The 24025-nt window shown below is 32.4% G+C and overlaps 3 protein-coding genes across 3 annotated transcripts; 2 read left to right on the plus strand and 1 right to left on the minus strand.

Moving 5' to 3' along the window:
* Positions 1–800: 800 nt before the first annotated feature.
* On the plus strand, positions 801–1721 carry LOC126674533 (uncharacterized). The gene has a single exon (XM_050368998.1). It carries the CDS (start codon positions 801–803, stop codon positions 1719–1721), a length of 921 nt encoding a protein of 306 aa, XP_050224955.1.
* A 6475-nt stretch (positions 1722–8196) lies between these two features.
* LOC126655030 (protein argonaute 5) lies at positions 8197–14314 on the plus strand. The gene is made up of 22 exons (XM_050349033.2): positions 8197–8827; positions 9601–9827; positions 9903–10052; positions 10130–10263; positions 10375–10484; positions 10603–10706; positions 10802–10940; positions 11035–11151; positions 11232–11342; positions 11450–11521; positions 11612–11734; positions 11841–11991; positions 12069–12190; positions 12282–12419; positions 12496–12638; positions 12733–12795; positions 12874–12937; positions 13120–13246; positions 13375–13448; positions 13579–13673; positions 13761–13792; positions 13881–14314. Exons 1-22 carry the CDS (start codon positions 8285–8287, stop codon positions 14051–14053), a joined length of 3012 nt encoding a protein of 1003 aa, XP_050204990.1. The 5' UTR covers positions 8197–8284; the 3' UTR covers positions 14054–14314.
* Positions 14315–15405: 1091 nt separating this feature from the next.
* On the minus strand, positions 15406–20403 carry LOC126665593 (aspartic proteinase 36-like). The gene is made up of 10 exons (XM_050358428.2): positions 19942–20403; positions 19604–19733; positions 18950–19200; positions 18615–18842; positions 17115–17277; positions 16959–17032; positions 16776–16872; positions 16430–16496; positions 16241–16312; positions 15406–15867 (listed from the first exon to the last, which is right to left on the minus strand). The coding sequence occupies exons 1-10, from the start codon at positions 20184–20186 to the stop codon at positions 15689–15691; spliced, it is 1506 nt and encodes a 501-aa protein (XP_050214385.1). The 5' UTR covers positions 20187–20403; the 3' UTR covers positions 15406–15688.
* Positions 20404–24025: the final 3622 nt, after the last annotated feature.

The following is a 24025-nucleotide window of genomic DNA, read 5'->3' on the forward strand; positions in this document are numbered from 1 at the left end:
GCTATTGAAGACGGGATGCATAGCTCTGCTGGGAAGAGTAACGCCGGAGGGACCTCTTTTTCTACTCCCCAATACCAGACTAATCCGATGAGGGGAAGCAATCTGATTGCTTTCAATTTAGGAACTGATGAATAACAAACGCCAGGCATGGCAGCGCAAGACCTCTACAACGATATTCTGAAAAAAGTGTTAGAATCTGTCCAGGCGAATTTGGACAGATTAGCCAATGAAGCCAAAAGGACAAACGACAACCATGACGAAACAATGAAGATCCTGAGGAAAAACTTCAGCCCAAATTCTACCAGACGAAGGGGGAGAACAAAAAACGCAGAGTCAGCCCGTCAAGGGCCAACCAGAGGAAGAAACGAACAAACAAACGAAGGAAGGAACGAAGGAAGAAACGAAGGAAGGAATAAAGGAAGAAACGAAGGGAGAAACGAAGAGGACGAAAGCCCAGAGAACCATGAATATAGAAGAGATGATTCTGAAGAAAACGGCGCGAACCAGGACGACGCCCGAAGCGGGCTCAATTCTAAAAGAGAGGAGCGAAAGGGAGAAGGAAAAAAAGGATGCGCCACCGAAGAGCAAGAAACAGGACAAAGACGCAGGAAAAGCGCAATAAAAAAAAACACCCGGAAGGAGAGGGCGAATCCTCGGAATCACCCCAAAAAAGTAAAGCTACATACGTCGTCGATGAGGACCTGGAGGAAAAGATTGCCAAAGCATTGAAAAAGCTGAAATCTGAAGAGTTTGACATAGATGACCTAAGGTTGAAGGGTTCGCCCCTTTCAGCCGAGATCATGGAGGAGGTAATCCCATATAACATGAAATTGCCAACTTTCAACGGAGAAGGAGATCCTAGAGGCCATACGTCCAGATTCACCACCACCATGGGGCTGTTAAGCGTATCAGACGCGATCCTGTGTCGAGTGTTCCCAACCACTCTCACAAGGACCGCCCAGAGATGGTACAACAAGCTCAAACCGGGGTCGATCAAGAGCTTCGCCTCACTATCGACAGATTTTCTCAATAGGTACCTTACGAACGTACCAGCGAAAACGACCATCAGCGTCCTGAGGTCGTGTATTCAGGAGGAAAGAGAAACACTAATAAACTACATCGAGCGATTCAACAAGCAAGCTATGAAGATAGACAACTTGAATGTCGACATGGCAACTGAAGCATTACGAGAGGGAGCACGATTCTGCAAATTAGTGGACAAAATGTTGGTTAACAAACCAACTACTTTCTCAAACCTGAAGGGCATAGCCCAAAAATACTTCAAGCTGGACGAAGGCCGCAAGGCCATTCGCGGAAAAGAGGCGAAGGGGAAGGAATCAAAAGAAAAACCTAAAGAGAAGTCGAAATCAAGATCGGAAGATAAGAGAGGGAAACCTGAAGAAAGCAGACGATTTGCCCCCCAAGGAAGATACGACCCCCGAGATGATGAACGAAACTTTACACCGCCGAACACCAACCGAACCAATGTCCTCATGTGGATCAAAGAAAGTGTCAAAAATGTGGTATGGCCGTCTAAGATGAAAGCCGAAATCAGAGACACAAGAAAATACTTCAAGTTTCATGAAGATTATGGGCACGAGACAGATGGGTGCCGAGACCTAAAAGTAGAAATAGAGAGAATGATAGACGCAGACGAGCTGAGGAAGTTCGGAGCTCACAAAACAATTATTTGTCCTTTTAAGATTTTAAAACGGTTTTAACTAAATAATTATCAAATTTATCTCTTTTTTATAAGTGAATTCATGACTCAATTTACAAAATATTTATTAACTAATAAAAATATATAATATTTATTCGCATAATTTAAGACAAAACACACATTTTATCAATATGTACAATTTTAGCTAAATAAGTATCATATAATTATCTTCTCTCTTTTTTGTCTAAAAAACCCTAGCCGTTCATAGCTCTTTTCTCAGTTCTTCTTCGGATGTCGTCAATGGTTTAGGTAATGCCGTTTACGGTAGCCATCTTTTTTTATGCTATTTTAATTTTATATAGTATAATAAGCAGCCAAAAAAAATTTCAATTTTTTTTGATAGATTAACATTTATCGACAAAGTACAAATCCAATTCAATTTTTTATAAATCAAGAATCGAAAATAGATTGGAGATTTTTCAACAATAAAGATGAAATCGTTCATGGGCTATAGTAGGTTTTTTTTTTTTAATATTGTATTTTGTTTGTTTGTTTTGAAAATTTTGTTTTATTTTTTTTATATGAAAGGTTTGTTGCCCTTTTTATGTGAAAGGTGGTTGTCCTTTTTGTATGAAGGGTTTTCATGTGTTAGTTGTATCCGATATCATGGCTATAGTTTCTGGTTTCATAAATCAGTTTGCGGGTGATGGTAAAAATTGAGCGAAGAAGACATTTTATTGGGGAAACAGTTAGATAATTTACCTTTTATTTTCGTAAGTAGATGCAAATCAGGCAGCATGTTGTCTGTTTCATGTCAGGTCATCGGGTTTAATTTTCGAATTTTATCGAATTTCTAACAAATATGACTGTTTTATATTTGATTAATGATATTCGATGATTTTTTTAAAAAAATAATCATATATTTGTATAGTCATTTGAGATATTAATAAGTTTAATGCAATACAACTAGGCACATAATGATGATCATTTCCTACAAATATAATTTCACATGTTATTAAAAAAAATCATTTTAAATTAGATTCCCACTAATATTTAATAAAATATATAAATTTAAAAAATAAAATAAAAATATAAAAAACATCTTTTTTTCCTACTTCATCAATATAAGAGTCAATTACTCAACTTTTCGTATGTTATAATTTATATTTTTATCCTTTTCATTTGAAAATTAAATAATTTTGTCATTTTTAATATACTCCATCTGTCCCAATAAAATTGTCCACTTTGAGAATTTTTTTGTCCCAAAACATTTGTCCATTTTCAAAAAGTAACTAACTTTTACACTCAATTTTCTTATATCATCCTTATTTAAAATTCACTAATAGGTAAATTGAAAGTAGACCCTATATTAAATAGGGGTATGACAAGAAAAGTAAAGAAAATTTTGCAAAACCCATGAACAATAATTGTTTTTCTTAAACTGTATGATAAAGGCAAAGTGAACAACTCTATTGAGACAGAGGAAGTAAGTAAACGAATTTTAAATTTTATTTAATTTTTTTAATTTAATTGACAACCATTAAAAGTGAACACAATGACTAGACCGTTAATGGCCATATTGTTTTATTCTCAAAAAAGAAAAAGAAAAGTGTCATGATATACATAAGGACCTGATTGTAATTTGCTTTAGATATCATACAATAACCCTTGAAACGAAGATATTGTTTTCTTTTTTTTTATTTCCCGCCCAAAAGTGATAGCCATAATAGACATGCTAGTCCACAATAATCTTCATGTTCCCTAACTTCATACAGCAGAAAGTTCCAGTCTTTACGTTTTCGATCTTAACACCAATCAATAATATACACGTGGACAATTGCAAGCTTCTTTTATGTACCCGCTTATTCCTAACATTTATCCCAGTAGCTTGGCAAGGAAGTTGTGTAAACATCACCCTGTACGGGACTATCCGTTCGGTTATTTCCTCTCTTTTTCCATTTTTTTATTCTTTTTTTTATTCATTACGTGGAAAAGAGTTTTAATTCTACATGTGGGTCCGACAAAGCACATGGGCCCTGTACAAAATATACTTAAAAAAAGGAAGACCAACTCTAGTAGGCAGCCGTAGGACCATACCCAAATCGTTAATTTGCAAGTGACCCTTTTCAAAGCAAGTCTTTAAATGTTTCAAAAAAAAAAAGCAAGTCTTTAAATAATTGTTTTTATTTATTTAAGTCTTGTTTAATTATCTTTTAATTGAAAAAAAAATTGTTGACGAAATTAAAGTGCAAGGTATCCAAGTTATCATGATGATTACCTACAGAAAAATTGATGTACTAAATTTGAATATTTATCAATGAATTTATCTTTCAGTAATTCGTGGATAATTATATATATAAAAATTCATCAAAAATTATTTAATAAGTATAAATTATTAACTTATGGATATATACATCAATATTCCGATAATCTATCAGCATATAAACAAAAAAATTCTACAATGGAACTTATAAATTTTGTTATAGGGTTAATTTTTAAAAAAATCACGAACTTTACACGAAGTTTCATTTTAATCATAACCTTTAAAAGTTACCATTTAAAGACACAAACTTTCATATTGTTTCAAATTCATCATTTCAGTGTATATTTATTAATTAAATTCTTCACTAAACCATTAATGAAAGACCCAAATTATTAATCAACATTAAATCTTATTATCTTTCAGATAGAGTATCTTGGATTATGAATTTTTAGTCAGATAAGTACTTTGGTGATAGATTTAAAATAAAATGAAAGTTCGTGCCTTTAAATGACAACTTTTAAAAGTCATGATTAAAATAAAATTCCGTATAAAGTTCGTGATTTTTTTAAGAATTAACCCTTGTTATTATAATGCATGCGATATATAGAGGGATTATTTTCAAACTAACTTATTTACAACAAATTTAGCTATTTTATCATCATTTCCCTTTCTACAGTAATAACAAACATATTTACAAAAATACTTCTTATATATAAAAGTCTTATCTCATTTTAATTTAATTTTTTTACATAGCCACACTCTCTTCTCTCTCTTTCTCTTAAAATTCTTTCTTCTTTTCTTCTTATTTTCCATTTGATTTTTCGTTTGTCTCTTCAGGTTGCTTTGTCGTTTGCCTCTTCTATTCGTTTTTCCGTTGGCGCTTCTGTTCGTTTACTTCTGATGAGTTTCTCGTCTCCTCCGGTCGCTTTTTCCTAATTTGCAACTACAACATAAACTTTAAAATTTGACAATTACCACACCAACTTTTATTTTTTGACAAATTGGTACACCGACCAACCATGCAACAACACATGGTTGTTTATTACAATGTCCGCGTTAGTGTTTTTTTTAGTTCGGTGTACCAATTTGCTAAAAAATTAAAGTTGATATGGTAATTGTCAAGTTTTCAAGTTCGTATTATAATTACAAATTAGAGTAAATTTTGTATACTAATCTGCAATGTACTATAATACCCTTTATTTTAACCTTTTCTTTTTATGTAAAAAAGCGAATAATGATGGTATTTCTTTCCATTCATAACTAGCACTAAGTGAATTTGCTTTGCTACCGATAGTAAGTAATTTTCTTTTTAAATTTTTTTCGTTCTATATTGCTACCGTTTGTTTAACAAATTTTCGTACATTGATATTTTACTTTGTTAAACAAATGTGTATTTAAATGGCTCAATTTGTAGCCACGAAATACACTTTTATTTCTTTAATTAAGAATGATTCATTGTCTTAATGAGATAACCTTTCTTCTTATATATTTACATATTGTTATCTTTGAAAAAAAAAGGGATTATTTTCAAAATATCTCATTTTCAAATATACTTACAATAAATTTGTCCATTTTTTTCATAATTTCCTATTCTACACTAATAACAAACATATTTACAAAAATACCTACTATATATAAAAGACTTATCTCATTTTAGGTTAATATTTTATATAGCCACATTTGTTGTTCTCTCTTTTTTTCTCAAAATTCTCTATTTTTTTTCTTATTTTCCGTTTATCTCTTCCGGTTGTTTTTTCGTTCGTCTATGCCGTTCGCTTTTTCGTTCGTTTATTTCTGATGAGTTTCTCGTCTCTTCCGGTTGCTTTTCCGTTCGTCTCTTCCGTTCAAACTATGAATTTTTCGATATCGTTTTTATATTTTTTGCAATTTTTAGGTTTTTTTTTATGATTTAAACATTATGTAAATAAAATTATTGTAAATTTATATTCTTTTGTTTATAAAACAGTTATATTATTCATATAATTATTTTTTCTTATTCATAAATTTGTTTTTTTATTTTAATGCTACTGATTTTGTAAAGAACGAATTGATTTATGATGTATTTGCAGTGTTTTATAATATACTTATGTTATAGTATATTTTGGTGTATGTATGGTGTATTTCTGGTGTTTTTCGGTACGTCTATATTTTTTTGTTGTATTTCTGCCTTTTTTTATATATATGCATTTGCAATATTTATGGTGTATTTGCAGTGTTTTTATGGTATACACTATAAAAACACTATAAAAATACCATAAACATACTATATATACACTATTGTTACACTATAAAAACAATAAAAAAATACAATAGATAACAATATAATGCATCATAGTTACACTAAAAAACACGATAAAAAATAAAAAAGAAAATAAATCATTAAAAAGTGAAACAAAGTATTGGTGAAATTAAAAAAAAGGTATTTTTCGTAAAAAAAAGTTAAAAAAATAAGGACAAAAAATAATAATATAAAATTGTAAATAAAATAGGAAATAGTGTAGTGTATGTCCACTTTTATTTCTTTACTTAAAAATTAATCATTACCTTCATAAAATGAGATTTCTTCTTATATATTTATATATTATTTTTGGAAACAAAATTAATTTGTCTAAATACCAACTTTGACCCCTCAAATCAGAGTGTATCAGCTTGAAGGATGCATTATATATTTTTTTTCAATGTGTTTTAGTTTAATAATTTTAAATTTTACCTAAAAATATACAACTAAAACTATAAACAATCTTTCACAAAATAACATAATAAGAGAAAAATGATAGATTAGGAAAAATTTACCAAATAACCCGACAAAAGGTCTAATCGAAGTCGAAGTCAGATTTTATTCCAAAAAACTATAAACAAATAATTTTAAAATAATAAAATATGGAAAGTTTGAAAAAATAAAAAATATTTTAATAAATGGAAATTGAAAAATAGAATGGGATTCACATAAAGGGAGATTTTTCAATTAGAATGAGAAGTAGGAGTACTTTCCAAATGCTTAAATTCGAGATAATATTTCCTTTACTTAAATAATAGTAGTACTAGAAAAGTTTGATTTATTTTTTATTTAAATACTATACAGGTTAATTTTCTTATCATTTGACGTAAAACTCAAACGAAGGAGAATTGAATTTGTCGGCGGCTACACATTTATTATCTTTTATTCTGAGATGTTAAATAATTTTATCTTATTTGAAAGATTTATACACTGTTTAATTTATAAAAATGACAATCAATTATGTATTTTTGCAAATAAATTTTAACTCTAAAATCTACTGTTTCCTCTATCCCATTTTATTTGTCAGTTTTAATACTTTTTGATATTCAAAAAGATTGTCGAATTGGATAATACTACTGTATAACTTTTATTTTTAATTTTCTTTTTTTAATCCATCTAACGTAGCAATAAAAGTGTATGAATTAGTTTTTGGAATATACACCTTTTGAAGGAAGCTGGACGAATAAATATTGCAAGGTAAAAAAAATTATACAAAATGTATTAAAATGGTGAATTATAATTTTTTTTATACTCTTTATTTATTTTGAAAATATAATATATACATATATATATATTTAATGAGACTGAATGAGTATTATTTAGGGTATAATCGAGTCGAGTCGAGCTCAACTTGACAACAAAATTCAAAATTCAAAACTCGATTCCAACCCGATTAAGTTTTATTTCAGGAGTTCGAGCTCAAATTCGGTAAAATAATTTAGACCCGAGCTCAACTTGACTCGATTACTCTCGCGAGCTCATTGAATCAAGTATTTTGGAGTTCAAACTTGATTGTACAATTGAGTCGAATAATTCAAACTCGACTGAATATGAGTTGGCTCGATTTCAAAAAATTTCGAGTCAATTTCGAATAGCACGTGAGTTGGCTCGACTGCATTACCCTCTTATTACTGCTACTAAACAAAAGTGTATTTTTTTATAAAACTATTAATGATACTAATAATTATCTTAACCGGTCGCTAATCACTTTAGCTAATTAGCATGACTCCTCCACTCCTTATCTTTAATACTAACAATAAACCGCTGTCGTTTTTTGTCTCGAGAAACCACAGAGTCGCACACCAAGTACATGCCCATAAAACTCGGGTTTTGATACAGTAGTAGCCAAACACCGAAAATCAGTGTGTACAATTTATGAAGGGTATAAGCGTCATAAAGTATTAAACTTCCGTTGCACACGCCACTCACACCACTCTCCTTGTCACTCGCTAATCACGTCATTTTACACGTCTTTCTATATATACTCTCCTCTGCCTTTTCTCCTACCTGACTCTCTCTCCCTCTCTCTCCGTTTTGTTGTTTAAATTTCTCACTAAACGTAACCGTTTCATATAGCATTACAATGTCTCGCCGTGGTGGCGGTGGTCGGAGACCAGAATCGAACCGCGATCAACAATCTGCTTCTCCATCGCCGTCGTTTAATCGCGGTGGTGGTGGTGGACGTGGCGGTGGGGGTAGAGGCCGAGTTGGACCGTACGCTCAACATGCTGCTCCTCCTCCGCCGGCTGCATCAGACTTTCCGTCTCTCTCTCGCACTCCGATGACTACTACTTCATCAACTGCTGCGGCTGCTCGTCCTGTTGTACCCTCACCATTATTATCAAGAGCGCCACCCGCTGCGGCTGCTCCAACACCTTCACCGGCGTCATCAAGTGCGCCGCCCGCTGCTGGTGCGGCGTCGGCTTCGAGCTCTCCTTCTGTGGAGAAGCTGAGACAGGAGGTGGAGCAGAAGCTTACCACTAGAGATCCGGCGGCTCCTCCGGCGTCTTCAAAGGCGGTTCGGTTTCCTAGCAGACCGGGTTACGGGAAGGCGGGGATGAAATGCGTGGTTAGGGCTAACCATTTTTTGGTTGACGTGGCTGACAGAGATCTTCATCAATACGATGTGAGTAATGTTCCAAAACATATACGCTATGTATACACATACCTGACGATAATAATATTTTTTTATTTTGTTTGTTTTTAATATATTATATACAGTATTATTTATGGAGTCTGTTTGCATCATCTTATGTTTAATTCTTTTCGGTTTATTTTTTATATGTTTTGTTTTTGATTTATTTATTATTTCTCTGGTTCATCGTTGTGTGTTAATAATATAATGATCTCTGTGTTTCTCTCTCTATATTTTATTTTTTCATTTGTTTTTCAATGCGAGACGTTGGTTCTATTTCCTCTGTTCGGTTTACTATTATTAAGAGTTTCAGTGCTGTGTAATGCTTTTATTGATTAAATATTCTATGCTTTTATTTATATTTTCCACTTTTTCCGTAAAAATATCATGAAACTATTTTTCATTTTGCATTCATATTTGTAATTTATATTTTTTGCTTTTCAATTTAGGGATACGTTTCTTTTATTCCCTGCTGCTTGTACTATTTTTTTATTGTCACTTTTGCTTTCGTTATTCTTACCTAATTGTTTTTCTACTCTGTGTGGGTCCTTATATTTCTCGCCTAGTTGTCCACACTTTTTGATGGCTTTTTCGACCTGCAGGATATTGTTAACAAGTACAATGAAGATATTTATTTTATCTATTAAAATTGTTTTTGAGCATTGTGTCATGATTTAATCACATGGCAGCTTTTTTTTTCTTTTGTTGGTTTTTTTACTGTTTTTTAAATAGTTTTCTGACTTAGATAGATGTTGATCACATAGGTGAGCATAAATCCGGAAATTACATCAAAGAAGGTTAACAGGGATGTTATATCTCAGCTTATTCGTTTGTTTCGTGAGTCACACCTGGGCAACCGAAGGGCAGCTTATGATGGCAGAAAAAGTATTTACACTGCAGGGCCTTTACCTTTTGAATCTAAAGAATTTGTTGTTAAGCTTCCTGATTCTGATGGGAATGCTGCTGGGTCTTCTTCTGCTTCATCCAAGAAGTAAATTTTTTTTTTGTCTACATGATTTTGTGTATTTCTCTCCTGTTTATAGTTGTTTCTTTTATTATGTTACAGGAGGGAACGTGAATTCAAGGTAGTAATTAAGTTTGCATCTAAGGCCGATCTTCATCATCTCAAGCAATTCTTAATTGGTAGACAAATGGATGCTCCCCAAGAAACTATTCAAGCTCTCGACATTGTTCTTAGGGCAACACCTTCAGAGAAGTACGTTACTTTTGTCTTTTTTGAATTCTTTCTCTCTCACGATAGTAATATTGATTGCATGAGATTTGTTTGACCAGGTACACTATTGTTGGGAGGTCATTTTTCTCACCTGAGTTGGGGAGAACAGGAGTGCTCGGTGATGGTGTAGAGTACTGGAGAGGATACTATCAAAGCCTTCGGCCAACGCAGATGGGGCTTTCTCTTAATATAGGTCTGGTTTATAAGCTGTTCTTTTCCTTTTCATATTTTTAATGTAGCCTCATGTAGGCTGCTGTTCACTTTTTTTACCCTGAAAGATATTTATCTAATTTTTGTTTCACAGATGTGTCAGCCAGAGCATTCTATGAGCCTGTTTTAGTGACAGACTTTGCCGCTCAATACTTGAGGTTGAGAGACATGTCACGGACTATCTCTGATCAAGATCGGCTTAAGGTAATTCTGCCGCTTCAAATGATTGCAAATGTATCAATGGTTTTGGCTCTGTTGTTTTCCGGAATTTTTAGTTTCTAAACTGAGTAATTCAATTTTTTACTTTCCCTTCTATTTTCAGCTAAAAAAAGCTTTGAGAACTGTGAAAGTGAAACTAAGTCATGGGGCGTATACTAAAAGCTACAAGATTACTGGCTTATCCACTAAGCCACTGAATCAAATCTTGTAAGTTATTTTTGGTTGTATCGACGTTCATGTTATGTTTCTTTTTTTTGAATTGATTCTAGTTTCATGGCTAATTTTATTTATTCTCTCCCTAGTTTCACCTTGGATGAGAAGAGTGTAGACATATCAGTTGTTCAGTATTTTCGTGAAAAATACAGTATTGCGCTTAAGTATACGTCCTTGCCTGCCCTTCAAGCTGGAAGTGATTTAAAACCCATTTACTTGCCCATGGAGGTTTTCTTTTAACTTCACTCTTTTTTTTTTGATAGAACATTAGGATTATTAGAAGCTGGTGTTATTTACTTCTATAATGTTTTTTTGATTACAGCTTTGTACGATTGCGGGTGGTCAAAGGTACATTAAGAAACTTAATGAAAGGCAGGTAACAGCGCTGCTCAGAGCAACCTGTCAACGCCCTCACGATCGAGAAGAAAGCATTAAACAGGTATTATTTGGAATCTTTACTTTGTGTTTTTTCTGTTACTAATTTTGGTTTGAGGACCTATTATTTTGTGTGTGTTTTAGATGGTTAAGCATAATGGTTACAACAAAGATGAACTTGTAAGGGATGAATTCGGAATTTCAGTGAAGGAAGAACTAACATATGTCGATGCCCGAGTTTTGCCTCCTCCCATGGTAACTATGCATTTACTATAAAACTTAAAATCATTTTTTTTCTTGCTTCAATCTTATATACCACGAGACTGGAAACTGAAAATCATTCTTATTTGTCTTTCTTCAAGCTTAAATATCATGAGACCGGAGGGGAGAAAAGTGTTGATCCTCGCTGTGGACAATGGAATATGATTAATAAGGTGAATCAAATGCAATGATTATTATATAGCAATGTAATAATAATGATGGTGGAATGTAGGTAGTGACGATAGTTATATCTGTTTTTGCAGAAATTGATTAATGGTGGGAGAGTAGATTTCTGGGCATGTGTCAACTTCTCTTCACACATCAATAGAGATGTGCCTGCTGACTTCTGTAGGCAACTGATTCAGATGTGTGTCAGCAAGGGAATGGTACGACGCGATACATATCCTGCCTGTCATTTTATATTTATCCTGTGATGTTTGACTGTTGTAATCCTATAGCTTACCTTTATAAATTTATTGCATGTGTTGCTAGGTGTTCAACCCAAATCCTATAATTCCAATAATTTCAGCTCATCCTGGGCAAATTGAGAGGGTTCTTGTCGATGTTCACAAGCAGTGCATGGAGAAGAAGGCAAAGCTGCAGCTGTTGATTATTATTCTACCTGATGTCAGCGGCTCTTATGGTTGGTAACCAAATCGTATTTATAATTTTCAGTAATAAGTTTGTCTGGCTTCTCACATATGGGTATCTTCTTTATAGGGAAAATCAAGAGAATTTGTGAAACAGAATTGGGAATTATGTCTCAGTGTTGTCAACCCAAGCAAGCAACAAAAATGAGCAAACAGTATTTTGAGAATCTATCTCTGAAAATTAATGTCAAGGTTTGTTTTGCATGTTATTGCAATCTCTTCTTATTTCTTGGATTACTTCTACGCTTTTTCATTTTAAACTCTGTGAATTAAAATATTATAGGTTGGGGGACGAAACACTGTGTTAAATGATGCTTTCATGAGGAGGATGCCTCTTGTGTCTGATCGTCCTACGATCATCTTTGGTGCCGATGTAACCCATCCATCTCCAGGAGAGGATTCTAGTCCGTCAATAGCAGCAGTAAGTCAAGCAGTCTGCTGTCTGTATCTCATTGTTTCTTGTCATTATTCTAATTCTGGAGTGGCTGCTGCTGCAGGTAGTGGCTTCTATGGACTGGCCTGAGGTAACAAAATATAGAGGACTTGTCTCTGCCCAGGCTCACCGTGAGGAAATGATCCGTGATCTATATAAATCAAATGTGGATCCACAGAAGGGAATAACTCATTCTGGAATGGTTAGGTAAGAACTTTTCACAAATGCTTCTAAATTCTTTGTTTTTAAGCCAGACTTCAGAAAATCTGATTTAGGTCCGTATGTGCTTTCTTGTATTCAGGGAGCTGTTGATTGCATTTAGAAGAGAAACTGGGCATAAACCTCACAGGATTATATTCTACAGGTATATTCAGTAGAGGATTTTTAAGCTGTCATATCTTAACAAGGTTCTGATTTTCTTTTCTTGAATTTCTTGTGGCAGAGATGGTGTTAGTGAGGGCCAGTTCAGTCAAGTATTGCTGGAGGAGATGGATGCCATTCGACAGGTATTATGGATTTCTCTTTCTTTTATATCCAATTATAAGCCAAAATGTTTAATAGCTTGATCCAACTGCTGAGTGTAGGATTAGTTAAGATAGTTTCAAAATGGGATTACTAATGGTTTGTGAAATCTAATTACTGTTTGAGCTTTCTCAGATTTTAATTTGTATACATGTCATAATTTCAGGCCTGTGCTTCGCTGGAAGCTGGGTATCTTCCACCTGTAACCTTCATTGTGGTGCAGAAAAGGCACCATACTCGACTTTTTCCAGTTGAACGTGGTCAGACAGACAAAAGTGGCAATATCCTACCAGGTTTAACATTTGTCGTCTCTTTGAAGTTCTCTTTTCTTTTTCGAGGGAACCAAAATCTTTTGTGCTGTCATCTCTTTGAAGTTCTCTTTTCATTTTTGAGGGAATCAACGTCTTTTTTGTTTATTCAGGTACTGTTATTGACACTAAAATTTGCCACCAGAGGGAGTTTGACTTCTACCTGAACAGTCATGCCGGAATACAGGTATTGGTGTGGTAGAAAATCATTTTATTTATTTAAGTTGAACAAGAGCCTGCTAGAGTGTTTCCTATGTTTTTTTTCTGTCCGGTTTACATCATATAAAAGTCTTTTGTCTTTGGACTTGTGCGTGCAGGGAACCAGCAGACCGACACATTACCATGTGCTGTATGATGAAAATCAGTTCACTGCAGATAACCTACAGATGCTGACTAACAATCTGTGTTACACGTAATATTTTGAAACCTATGTCCTCAACAACAAACAATATGAGTTTTTTTTTCTTCATGGCTGACTGTTTTATCGTTTCTGTTTTAGGTATGCGAGGTGCACTCGTTCTGTGTCAATAGGTTTGCTACCATACCCCTGTTGCTAAATTTTGAGTTTACTTATTGCCTATAAATGCTTATGTTTTTGTACGATATAAATCTTGTGCAGTTCCTCCGGCGTATTATGCCCATTTAGCAGCTTTCCGTGCTCGATATTACATTGAGGGTGAAATATCAGATGGTGGCTCCACTGGTGGGTTGAACACAACAGGAAGAGTTAGAGAAGTTCAGGCTCTCCCGGCCATCAAAGACAATGTTAAAGAATTTATGTTTTACTGCTGAGGTTTTGGGCCATGTTGGGTAGACTTTTTTTGCACATAACAAGTGTTGGTAGTTATCTACTCTATACCTAGTCTTTTTGTTTGGTCCCAAACACTAATTTTTGAGCCTCTACTTATTATTATTTTGCAGCAGAGCAGAGGTTGTTATGGAGGTTGGTTAGAATTTACACTTTAGAACTTAAACAAAATAGGGCTTGTTTGGGAATTTTGCTTAAACTCATTGTAAATTCCTTGCTTAATGGTCAGCCATTCTAATGTCTCATATTTTGTTTGTTGATGTTGATGTTGATAATTATGGATTTAAAGATTCATTTTATTTTGAACTGAACCTTTTAAAGAACGAAAAAAATTATACGCTGATAAAGAACAAAAGTTGTTGAACTGTAATCAGATAAAGAACTATTTCTAAATTCTCTTTGCCATGTCTTTTTACATTCGTTAAAATAGTAATAACCCCTTCTCATGAATTGTTGATCAAATTTAGTAATTTTCCTTACTAAATCTATTTATATAAAGATTACCTTTTTTGTTTTATGATTGATCAAATTTAATAATTCTCCTAATGATAGGATTATTTGTGAATGATTGATCAAATCAAACTTCTGAAACATGAAGTTCAAATCTGTATTTCATTCCACTCTTGAAGTAGGCAAGATGTGACCTACCTTTTATTTTAGGGGCAATTGTAAATATTCATAAACTTCAGAATGTTATAGAATTGTGACGTAAACATCTCATTTGCCGTGCCTGCCTGCCTGCTAGTAGAATGTATATTCTGGTGTTCATTTGAGTTATTTATTTTCCAAATTTTAAATAATTAATAATTCATATTTTAAATAACCAAAATTGAAAATTTATATTAAAATTGCCAAACACAATAGTTTAAATTAGATTGAATAGAATGGAGTAGGGAAAAAAAAATTCTTGTATAGAAGTTATGATGAGGTACCATCCAAACTGTAAAAAACCTAAAAAAATATGAGCAAAGGGTCAACGCGCCCCCTAAACTTGTGACACGGTGTCATCTAGCCCAATTTATACTTTTTTGAACAACTAACCCCAAAACTCTTCATTTTTGGGTCAAATAACCCCATAATTTATATTTTTATTTTAAAAAACAGATTTAGGATAATTATATAGCAACAATTAGGGACGTATCTAATTACTTTTTTGCATCCCTCACCTCCTATTTATATTTTACGCGTTTTGAAAATACAATTATGGGGTTACTTGACACAAAAATGAAGAGTTTTGGGGTTAGTTGCTCAAAAAAGTATAAATTGGGTTAGATGACCCCGTGACACAAATTTAGGGGGCGCGTTGACCCTTTGTTCAAAAAAAATATTCTGTAAATGAATTAAGCTGTGTTACTACATTAATAATCCTGTATGCAATATAATTTACAATGCTATATCTATAGATTTGACTCCTAAAGCAAGTAACTCCAAGTATACATGGCTAACGGAAATAAAAATATTCCCAAGCAAAATGCGAAGATCAGTCACAATGGCCCATAAACTATTGCACACCTAGCAGCTGGTCGGTCCTGACCGAACAGGTAATGAATGTATGGCTCTTTCAATAAACTGGCACGAAAAATTTTAAACGAAAGAAAAGAATAGTAGTTCATGATATGCTATAAAAACAGGCAACTCCGGGAAACAGTAAATATATGCAGAAGGAGAACTATTATAGTTATCGGTATCAGCTTGCGTGGCACCTCTCTTGGTGAATTGTTATCACTGAACTCCCCGGTATTGACAAACTCACTTTTGCCAGTATTTGTAGTTGTAGAAACATTTACCGACAGCGAACCTGGCAGGGAAGGAAGTTTATGGAGATTTAGAAATGGGTGCATGAAGCCGGTGTGGCCACCATTTTACAGTTCAACCAGTTCGACGAATAAAATAACATTCTATATTAACAAATAAATTGAGAACTAGTAAATGAATCATATTCAGATTAATAAATAAAGAACCAAACGGTCTCATAGTTTAGTTGGTTCAGTAGTTTTTGATTTTTGCGGTTTTCTCTGATTTAGAAGAGGCTGAACATTATTTTGATTTTCAGAGAAGAACTGACCGAGTTTGGCTAGATTCTTAAAAGACTTGGTGCATGTTCAATATCAGTAATTGATGGTAAAACCTTTTTTTGTTTCCACATGATCTGTTAGGAAATTTTAACTTACAGTCATAACTAGCCCATCCAATCCGTTGATTAGCAATATCATAAACAACGATTTTGTCTTTTAGAACAAGATCTGTAACAAGAAAGTCAAAAAATTGTAAAAATATGATTAAATGCCAAAGACAAATTTTAGAATGCAGCCTCACAAATAAAATTTCTTGATATTTAATAAAATTTTAGTATGCTATACCTCCTAAGATGGTTATCTGTTGACCTGGAGTTTTTTGGAAGCCGATGCACCACACTGTAGCTCCACCCTGCGATACAGTAAAAGTATTCCAGGTTATATAATGTCTGAAATATCAATCCGAGTTTCATTGACAGCCATCGGTAGCATTTGAACTTCAGAGAATCGAGTTGTTTCAAACAACCATAACAAATAAAATGAGGTAAATAAAAATAAAATCTAACTTCTACATTTTAACAGAAATGAAACACAAATAGCGGAAAGACAAAATATGATAATACACGTTTTTAAGAATGAAGAGTACATCAATATATTCTTAATAAAGAAAACTACGTTGTTGTTAACTTACGACGGAATTTTGCTGCAGGAGGTAGTCCTGAGGATTTAAAATCATCGACGCACCACCAGCAAAGTTTAAACTTACTAGAGGAAATACGTCAGTAACGCTGAATGTGAAATTTAGTTTATGAGAATCTCACAGAATAACATACTCATTAGAATTCAAACAGAAATACAGATATGGAAAGTGAACCTGGATGTGACAAGGTAACACTGATTTCCTTTTGAAAGATATGTACGTGCATTTGGTGAAACAATACTTGTTATCTGCACGAGAAGAACTAAATACTTCAAAAGAATGTAGAGGAGAAGTTTAAATGAGCCGGCGAAGAGCTTTTCTGAAACTTACAGCGCTGACAAATGGATCGTAAGCTCCTGCTGCAAGGTACGCCAAGGTTGTTCCAGAATCGACTATGGTTCCCTGAGTGGCTGAGGTTCCAAAAACTGATGGATTAATCGCCAACATTTGGCCACCGACAGAAATGCTTTGCAGGTTTAAATTATAATGAGGCCTGGAATTTCAGAGATACATATGTTTAGTCACACTTAATGCTAGCCGTGACTTTCCCATTAGCAAACTAAACAACTTAAAAATTATACTATTTTAACAGTTGTCAATTCAGAAACTCTTCGGAAACATTTCGGGCCCGTTTCCGTAAATACTAACAGTTGGAAACTCGTTTCCTTTATAAAAAATTCTTAAATAGTTAAAAAAATCCATAAATAATGTTACCTATAAATAAAAGATCTAATCAATTACCCATAGACTTTATAGTTATGGAATTTATAGATATGTTATATATTCAAATAATTTATCTTATTAATTGTTATAATAGTTTATAAATATACCCCCTATATTTTTACTATTTACACGTTTCTCCCACGTTTCTGTTTCTTATATTTTGAAAAATTTCGTTTCCCCGTTTCCATTTCCGTTTCCGTTTCCGTGCAACTTAGGTTATCATTCGTAATTTTATGTTTCATTTCTGCTGTGTCTGCTAGTTTCAAGGACACTAAGCGGGCCGTTTTTCTCTGCCTAGATTAGCAGGTGGTAATTTACACTAAGTGTCCAAAACTATCGTCCCTCTCTCTCAACCATCCCTAAACTTTAATCCGTACCCCCTAAAATTACCGCATGGCAACGTGTGGCAAAAATTATAATTTAGATTTTAGACATCTGCATAGGACTCTAATTGGCTCTCCACATCATTAAAATTGACAAAAACGACGCATAAGTAACGGCTTGGACAATCAAGTTATTAAATAAAAGTTTATGGAATAATTGAGGTACGAATTAAAATTTAGAGACAGTTCGAGAAGAGAGACAATAGCCTAGAGACAATTAGTGTAAATTACCGGATAAGCAGTCATAGTTAAGAAATTATCAAACAGGGAATATCCAAAATGATCAAATAGGGACTAGCCTATATTATCAAAGAGGGAACAACTGAGTCTACTAATTCTTTAACAGATGATTATAGAACTACCAAGTATACCAAGCTTCCAAAAATATACCAAATCAGACTAATCAAAACGGAAAAAAATATATATCTGATGACAGAAACACAAGACAAGATAACACAAATATGCAGGAATACAGAAACACAATGCAAGAAATCATTGAAAATTACTTCACAGAGATGCTGCAGATAAACTATTACAAAAACAAAGATTTTCCGGAACGAACTATATTTTAACCATCTATATTGACGATTCTCGTTTAGATATAAGATAGTTGTTTGTTTAAAAAAATAAATGTCCCTTCTTCAAAATTTACTAAACAAAAAACTAATAATTGTACTCATTATGATGAAAAACCTTAGGAGTTAAAGCAGGAAGCAGAACATACTGTGATGGGACAAGCGGAGTATAAACAATATTTGGCTCCACAATTTCTCCAAGAACCAGCACGCCGCCACCAGAATCATCTCCTCTCAAACAATGGGAGAAAACCTTTGGTGTTACTCCATGTGAAGCCAACTGGGAAATGACAGACATTTCTTGTTGGCCAAATCCAAATATCCCATCAACTGCTCTATCGGATTTTGTCAAGTCCCCAGTTTGTATTGTGCTACACCTGTTTCATAGTTCACCATATAAGTTTACAAATTCGACTCCTACTATATAAAGACCATACATCTACAATCAGTTTATCACATGTTCAACACATCCAAGAAAGCTCACCCAAAGACAACGGGAGCAGTAGAATTATTAGTCTGTGACCCACTAAGAACTGTATCGAGATGAATCAAATCTGCTACATAATAGCCTGATGTGCCGCTTCCATCCCCATATTGAAATGTATAAGAACACTGATTATTTCGTGAAGAGCAGAGAGAATCCGATGATTGAATTCCAGCAGCACAACGTTGGTCTGAACAAGAGATCAATGAAGATGTTGATGAGCTCCCGGGATCAAAAAAAGTGAGTGGAATCTGTATAACCAAGAAGTACAATAAGGCACTAAATTCCTAATTTTGTTTCACAAACTTGCTGAAATTGGATTCACAAAAGCAAAAATATAGAGATACACTAAGTTGCACGGAGACTTCATTGAATCAACGTTTCCGTTTCAAAAACGTGTCGGGAACTTGGCATTTCGGACTCAAAACTTCAATTTTAGCATAGGAAACTTTAAAATAATACAGTTTTGCCATGTCTAAGTGTCAAGTTTCCCCGATACTTCATTCAATCAACGTCTTTTGTTTAGAGAATATGTCAGAAAACTTGGCGCTTCGGACATGAAACTTCTATTTTTAATATAGAAAATCTTAAAATAACACCGTTTCCCCGTGTCGGTACTCATGCTACCTAGGTTACAATTGAAAGTGAACTTACTTGGAGTCCACTAGTAACAGGGCAACCATTACAGGAGCTGCAACTAACCCAAAGAACATCACTTCCGGTGTCTATTTGTACATAAAAATCTCTTGGAGGAGAACCCAATTGTACTCTTGTAAAATAAAGCCTGAACAATCAAAAAAGGAACAAGAACATTACCAAATCAAACCACCAAAATAAATGCAAAATAATCATCTATTCGTATAGAAAATGACAAAAAATACAAAATAAAAGAACATTCCTTTTCTAAAACTACAAATTCAAAAAGCAAAATAAATGAAAAAAAAACCCAATTCAGAAATGCATAAACAAAAAGAAAAAGAAAAAAATCATACCCAACAAGAAAAGGATTAAAAGTGCCTTGAACAGGAAAATCAACAACTCCAGAAGACTGCTGCAATATTCTTCTGTGTCTAAAACTATCTCTCTCTATAAGCTCACTTAACTCTAGCTTATGACTCGCCGGAATTCCTCTTTCTAAAGTAAGCGTAGTTGTGGTCGGAAAAGAATAACCAAAAACCACAACCGTCGCCACCGTCGCCAATATCACAATTCCGGCCGGAAAAAGAGCCGGAGCCATAATAATAACAATAATGTTGGTTTGTTTGTAAAATGTTGTTGTTTTTGTTGTGTTGAAGAAATGAAGAATTAAGAAAGAAGAAATGGAATGAATAAAGAATGGTATTGGTTTGAAGAATTAAAGAATTAGAATTATATTTTTCAAAGAATTAAAAGATTGAGACAACATTTTTGATTGTAGAGAGAGAGAGAGAGAGAGAGAGTTAAAGACAGATAGATAGTTGAAGGAATAATAACAGAGAAAGATTTGATGATTGTTTCTTCCATTCATGGATTACGTGACTCTTCCACATACACTTTTATATTTACAACAATATGGAGTATTATAATATTATAGTTTTTTTATTTGATAAATAAAAAGGAAATAGTATTTTTTTCTTATATATAATTAGAGAGGTCGAGCGTTTGTTGGAGGATTTGAACTCACGATCTTAACATTTACTATTGACATTTGCTGCCCAGCTAATACCATTTGAGTTACAACTCGTTGGTAAAAGAAGAGATTATTAGTGGGAGGAATTGAACCTACGACATCATATAAACTATAATTCATTGGTCATAAATTATTATTATTATTGTTGTTTATAATATTAAGAGAAACTATAATATTTGAATTAATTTGAATTAATTATTTCAATTTTAAAGTTTATTATATTAAACTTTTTTTATTTTAAAACTTTTAGTGAATTTATTTTAATAACGAACAAAAATAAATTTAATTTTTAAATACAATTTATATATGCAAGTATATTATTTTTACGGCGAATTTTTTTATGTAGACCAAATTTAATATAGTATTCGTGTGCTAAGCCAATCACGTTATAACAGCTCATTAAAATGATAGGTAAAATTGTAATATTATCATTAAAATCCAAACACATTTATTATATACTTCCTCCGTCCCAATAGAGTTGTCCACTTTGCCTTTATCACACACTTTAAGAAAAGCAATTATTTTTTATATAGGATCGATTTGCAATTTATTTTCATTTTACTCACTAGTGAATTTTAAATAAGGGTAATATAGGAAAATTGAATGTAAAAATTAGTTACCTTTTGAATGTGGATAAGAGTTTTAGGGCAAAAAATTTTCTTAAAATGGACAACTCTATTAGAACGGAGGGAGTATTTATTATAATTTTGCTATTATTTTAATGAAATATTATAACGTGATTGTTTTAATTTACGGATAACGTGATAAATTCAGTCTATTTAAGACTTTTTCATTTCTACATACTACCATTATTTTGTTCATGACTGAGATATTGGAACGACTATTTGAATTTGCTTTTGACTTTTCAATACACTTTTGATCGTAAAATAGTTTAAAATATTTAATATATTTTTTAAAAGTTTAGATACTAATTAAAAGAAAAAGAAAATTCAAACGCACAAATATATAACTTTAACCTTTCATTATATTAATATTACAAACTTCAAATTTCTTATATTTGTTTAATATAATAGAAAGAAATGAATCAATTCCTCTATTTTTTTTACAACTTATGAGCTGTTTTGGTTTGTATAACTTTGTTTTAGTTGAGATATATCATCCTTTGAAAAAGAAATATACTAATAAGAAAATATTAAATATTGTCATAATAATTATATGAATTTATAATTCTATCACATCTTTTTATCAACTATTTTTTTACAAAATTCGTTTTTTTTAATGATGCGGTAATATTTAGACATGTCACATATAAAAAAATATGTATTTCCATAGACATATCAGTTAAAATTCGTTGAATTTAAAAAAAATGATGAAAAAATTGATTTTAAATGATATTTTTACAACTTTTTTTATATTTTTATGAATTTATTTTTAGTTATTTTTTGTAATCATAATTAATCTAATTAATGTAACTAATTACCTCATTTACTATCGGGTTTTCATTCATTACGACTTTCCTTGTGTGTTTCCTGTTGTTGCTCGGTAAACTAACTGCTAAACAACAACCACAACAATTATATGGTATTTTGTTAGTTTCTTTATTGTAATTTTCATTTAACATGATGTCAATGATTAAATGAACAACCACAACATATATTGACCCTAAAATTAAACTAAAAATATGGTAAAGTTTATTTTATTTATTGGAATTAACTAAATATAAAATCATCATTTTAACACTAAATTATAATAATATCACGACTTTCTAAAATTGTCAATTTTATTTATTAATTTTTAGTTTTTGTAATTATATTACCGTTTGAAAATTCAGCGATTTATTACCGACGTAGCAACTGAAATACAAATATGATACAACAAGTTAGATGCCACAAATAATTGTTCATAATTTACGTTAATATTTTAAAGTATAATAACAGGTTTTGAGCACCATGATCAATTATTGTGGCATTTCACTTGTACCACGTGATTTTTCTAGTCTGTCAGCTATAAATCGCTGAATTTTAAAAGTTAATAATTTTTAAAAGTTGTAATAGAATTATAATTTAATATAAAAATAATAATTTTATACTATATGATTAACCTTTATTATTACAATTTGATGAAAATTTAAATTTAAAACTGTAAAGACTAAATTCCTTACTAAATTATGTATACCAAAGCCAAACAATCGTTTTTTTGTAATTCCAAAATTATATACTTATTTAATAAATATATATTATATGTGAAGAATAATGGCTTGCACTTGACTCACATTGTTAGATCTGATATTACTCATACACGAAAAAAAATATATTTAAGTTATTAGCTGCGATTGCATGGGATAAAAATTTACACGGCAAACTCAATTTTTATAAGGGTTTTTTACATAAATCCCTCAAAAGTGTTATAGTGTTCCATTTTTCTCTCAACATTTTGATTTTAGCAAAAATCACTCAAAAAAAAAGAAAAGTTTTCAAAAATCTCCCATAACCCAAAATAAAAGAAAATGAGACAATATTGTCCTTACTATTTGTCAATATCTTATTGGTCTATATTTGAGTCAATAAAATGTTGACATGTGGCAAATATGGGTTTGGTTAGACTAACCAACCGACCGCAACCGACCACCGGCCGATTCCGGTCCAACCACACAGTCAACGGCGGAGGTCAACGCCGGTCAACGCCGGTCAACGGAGGTCAACGCCGGTCAATGGCGGTGGTCAATGACGGTCAGCGGAGGTCAACGGCGGCGGTCAACAGAGGTCGGCGGCGGTCAGCGGGGGTCAACACCCGGTCAGCGGCGGTCAACTATAGTGGTGAGATTTTAAAAGAATTAATAAAACACAAATTTGCTCTTGGTAGGGTTTGAACCTATGACCTCTCACTCTTTGTCTAAGTGCCTAACCACCAAGGCAAGACATGTTTGTTGTCCTTATTTACTCTTTAATATATATACATGTTCTCTTTAATAATATATAAAAAAGCATATAAACTAAATATCAACCTATTAAAATGGTTGATTATAAATAATATATTATTATAAAACACTAATAAGATATTACGCTTGTCAAAATTTAAAAAATTTATTCTAATTAAATATTAACTTAAAGTAAACTAAGTTAAAATAGATTTTATAAATTAATGTATTAAAAACACAATCAACTTAATATCAACTCGACATAAACTCAAAACAGATTATATATGTTAATTGAGTTGATATTAAGTTAATTTTTAAAATTATAATAATTTACTAAAAAATTTACTTTAAATTGACATGTAATTTACATTGAGTTGACATTGAGTCGATATTAGGTTTACATTGAGTTGACATTGAGTTGACATTAGTTTGACATTGAGTCGACGTTCAGTTATTAAGTTTGCATTGAGTTGATATTAATTTACATTTCAAAATTAAAATAATTTACTAAAAAATTACTTTGGATTGA

This window comes from Mercurialis annua, linkage group LG1-X, assembly GCF_937616625.2.
Source record: "Mercurialis annua linkage group LG1-X, ddMerAnnu1.2, whole genome shotgun sequence".
NCBI lineage: Eukaryota > Viridiplantae > Streptophyta > Magnoliopsida > Malpighiales > Euphorbiaceae > Mercurialis > Mercurialis annua.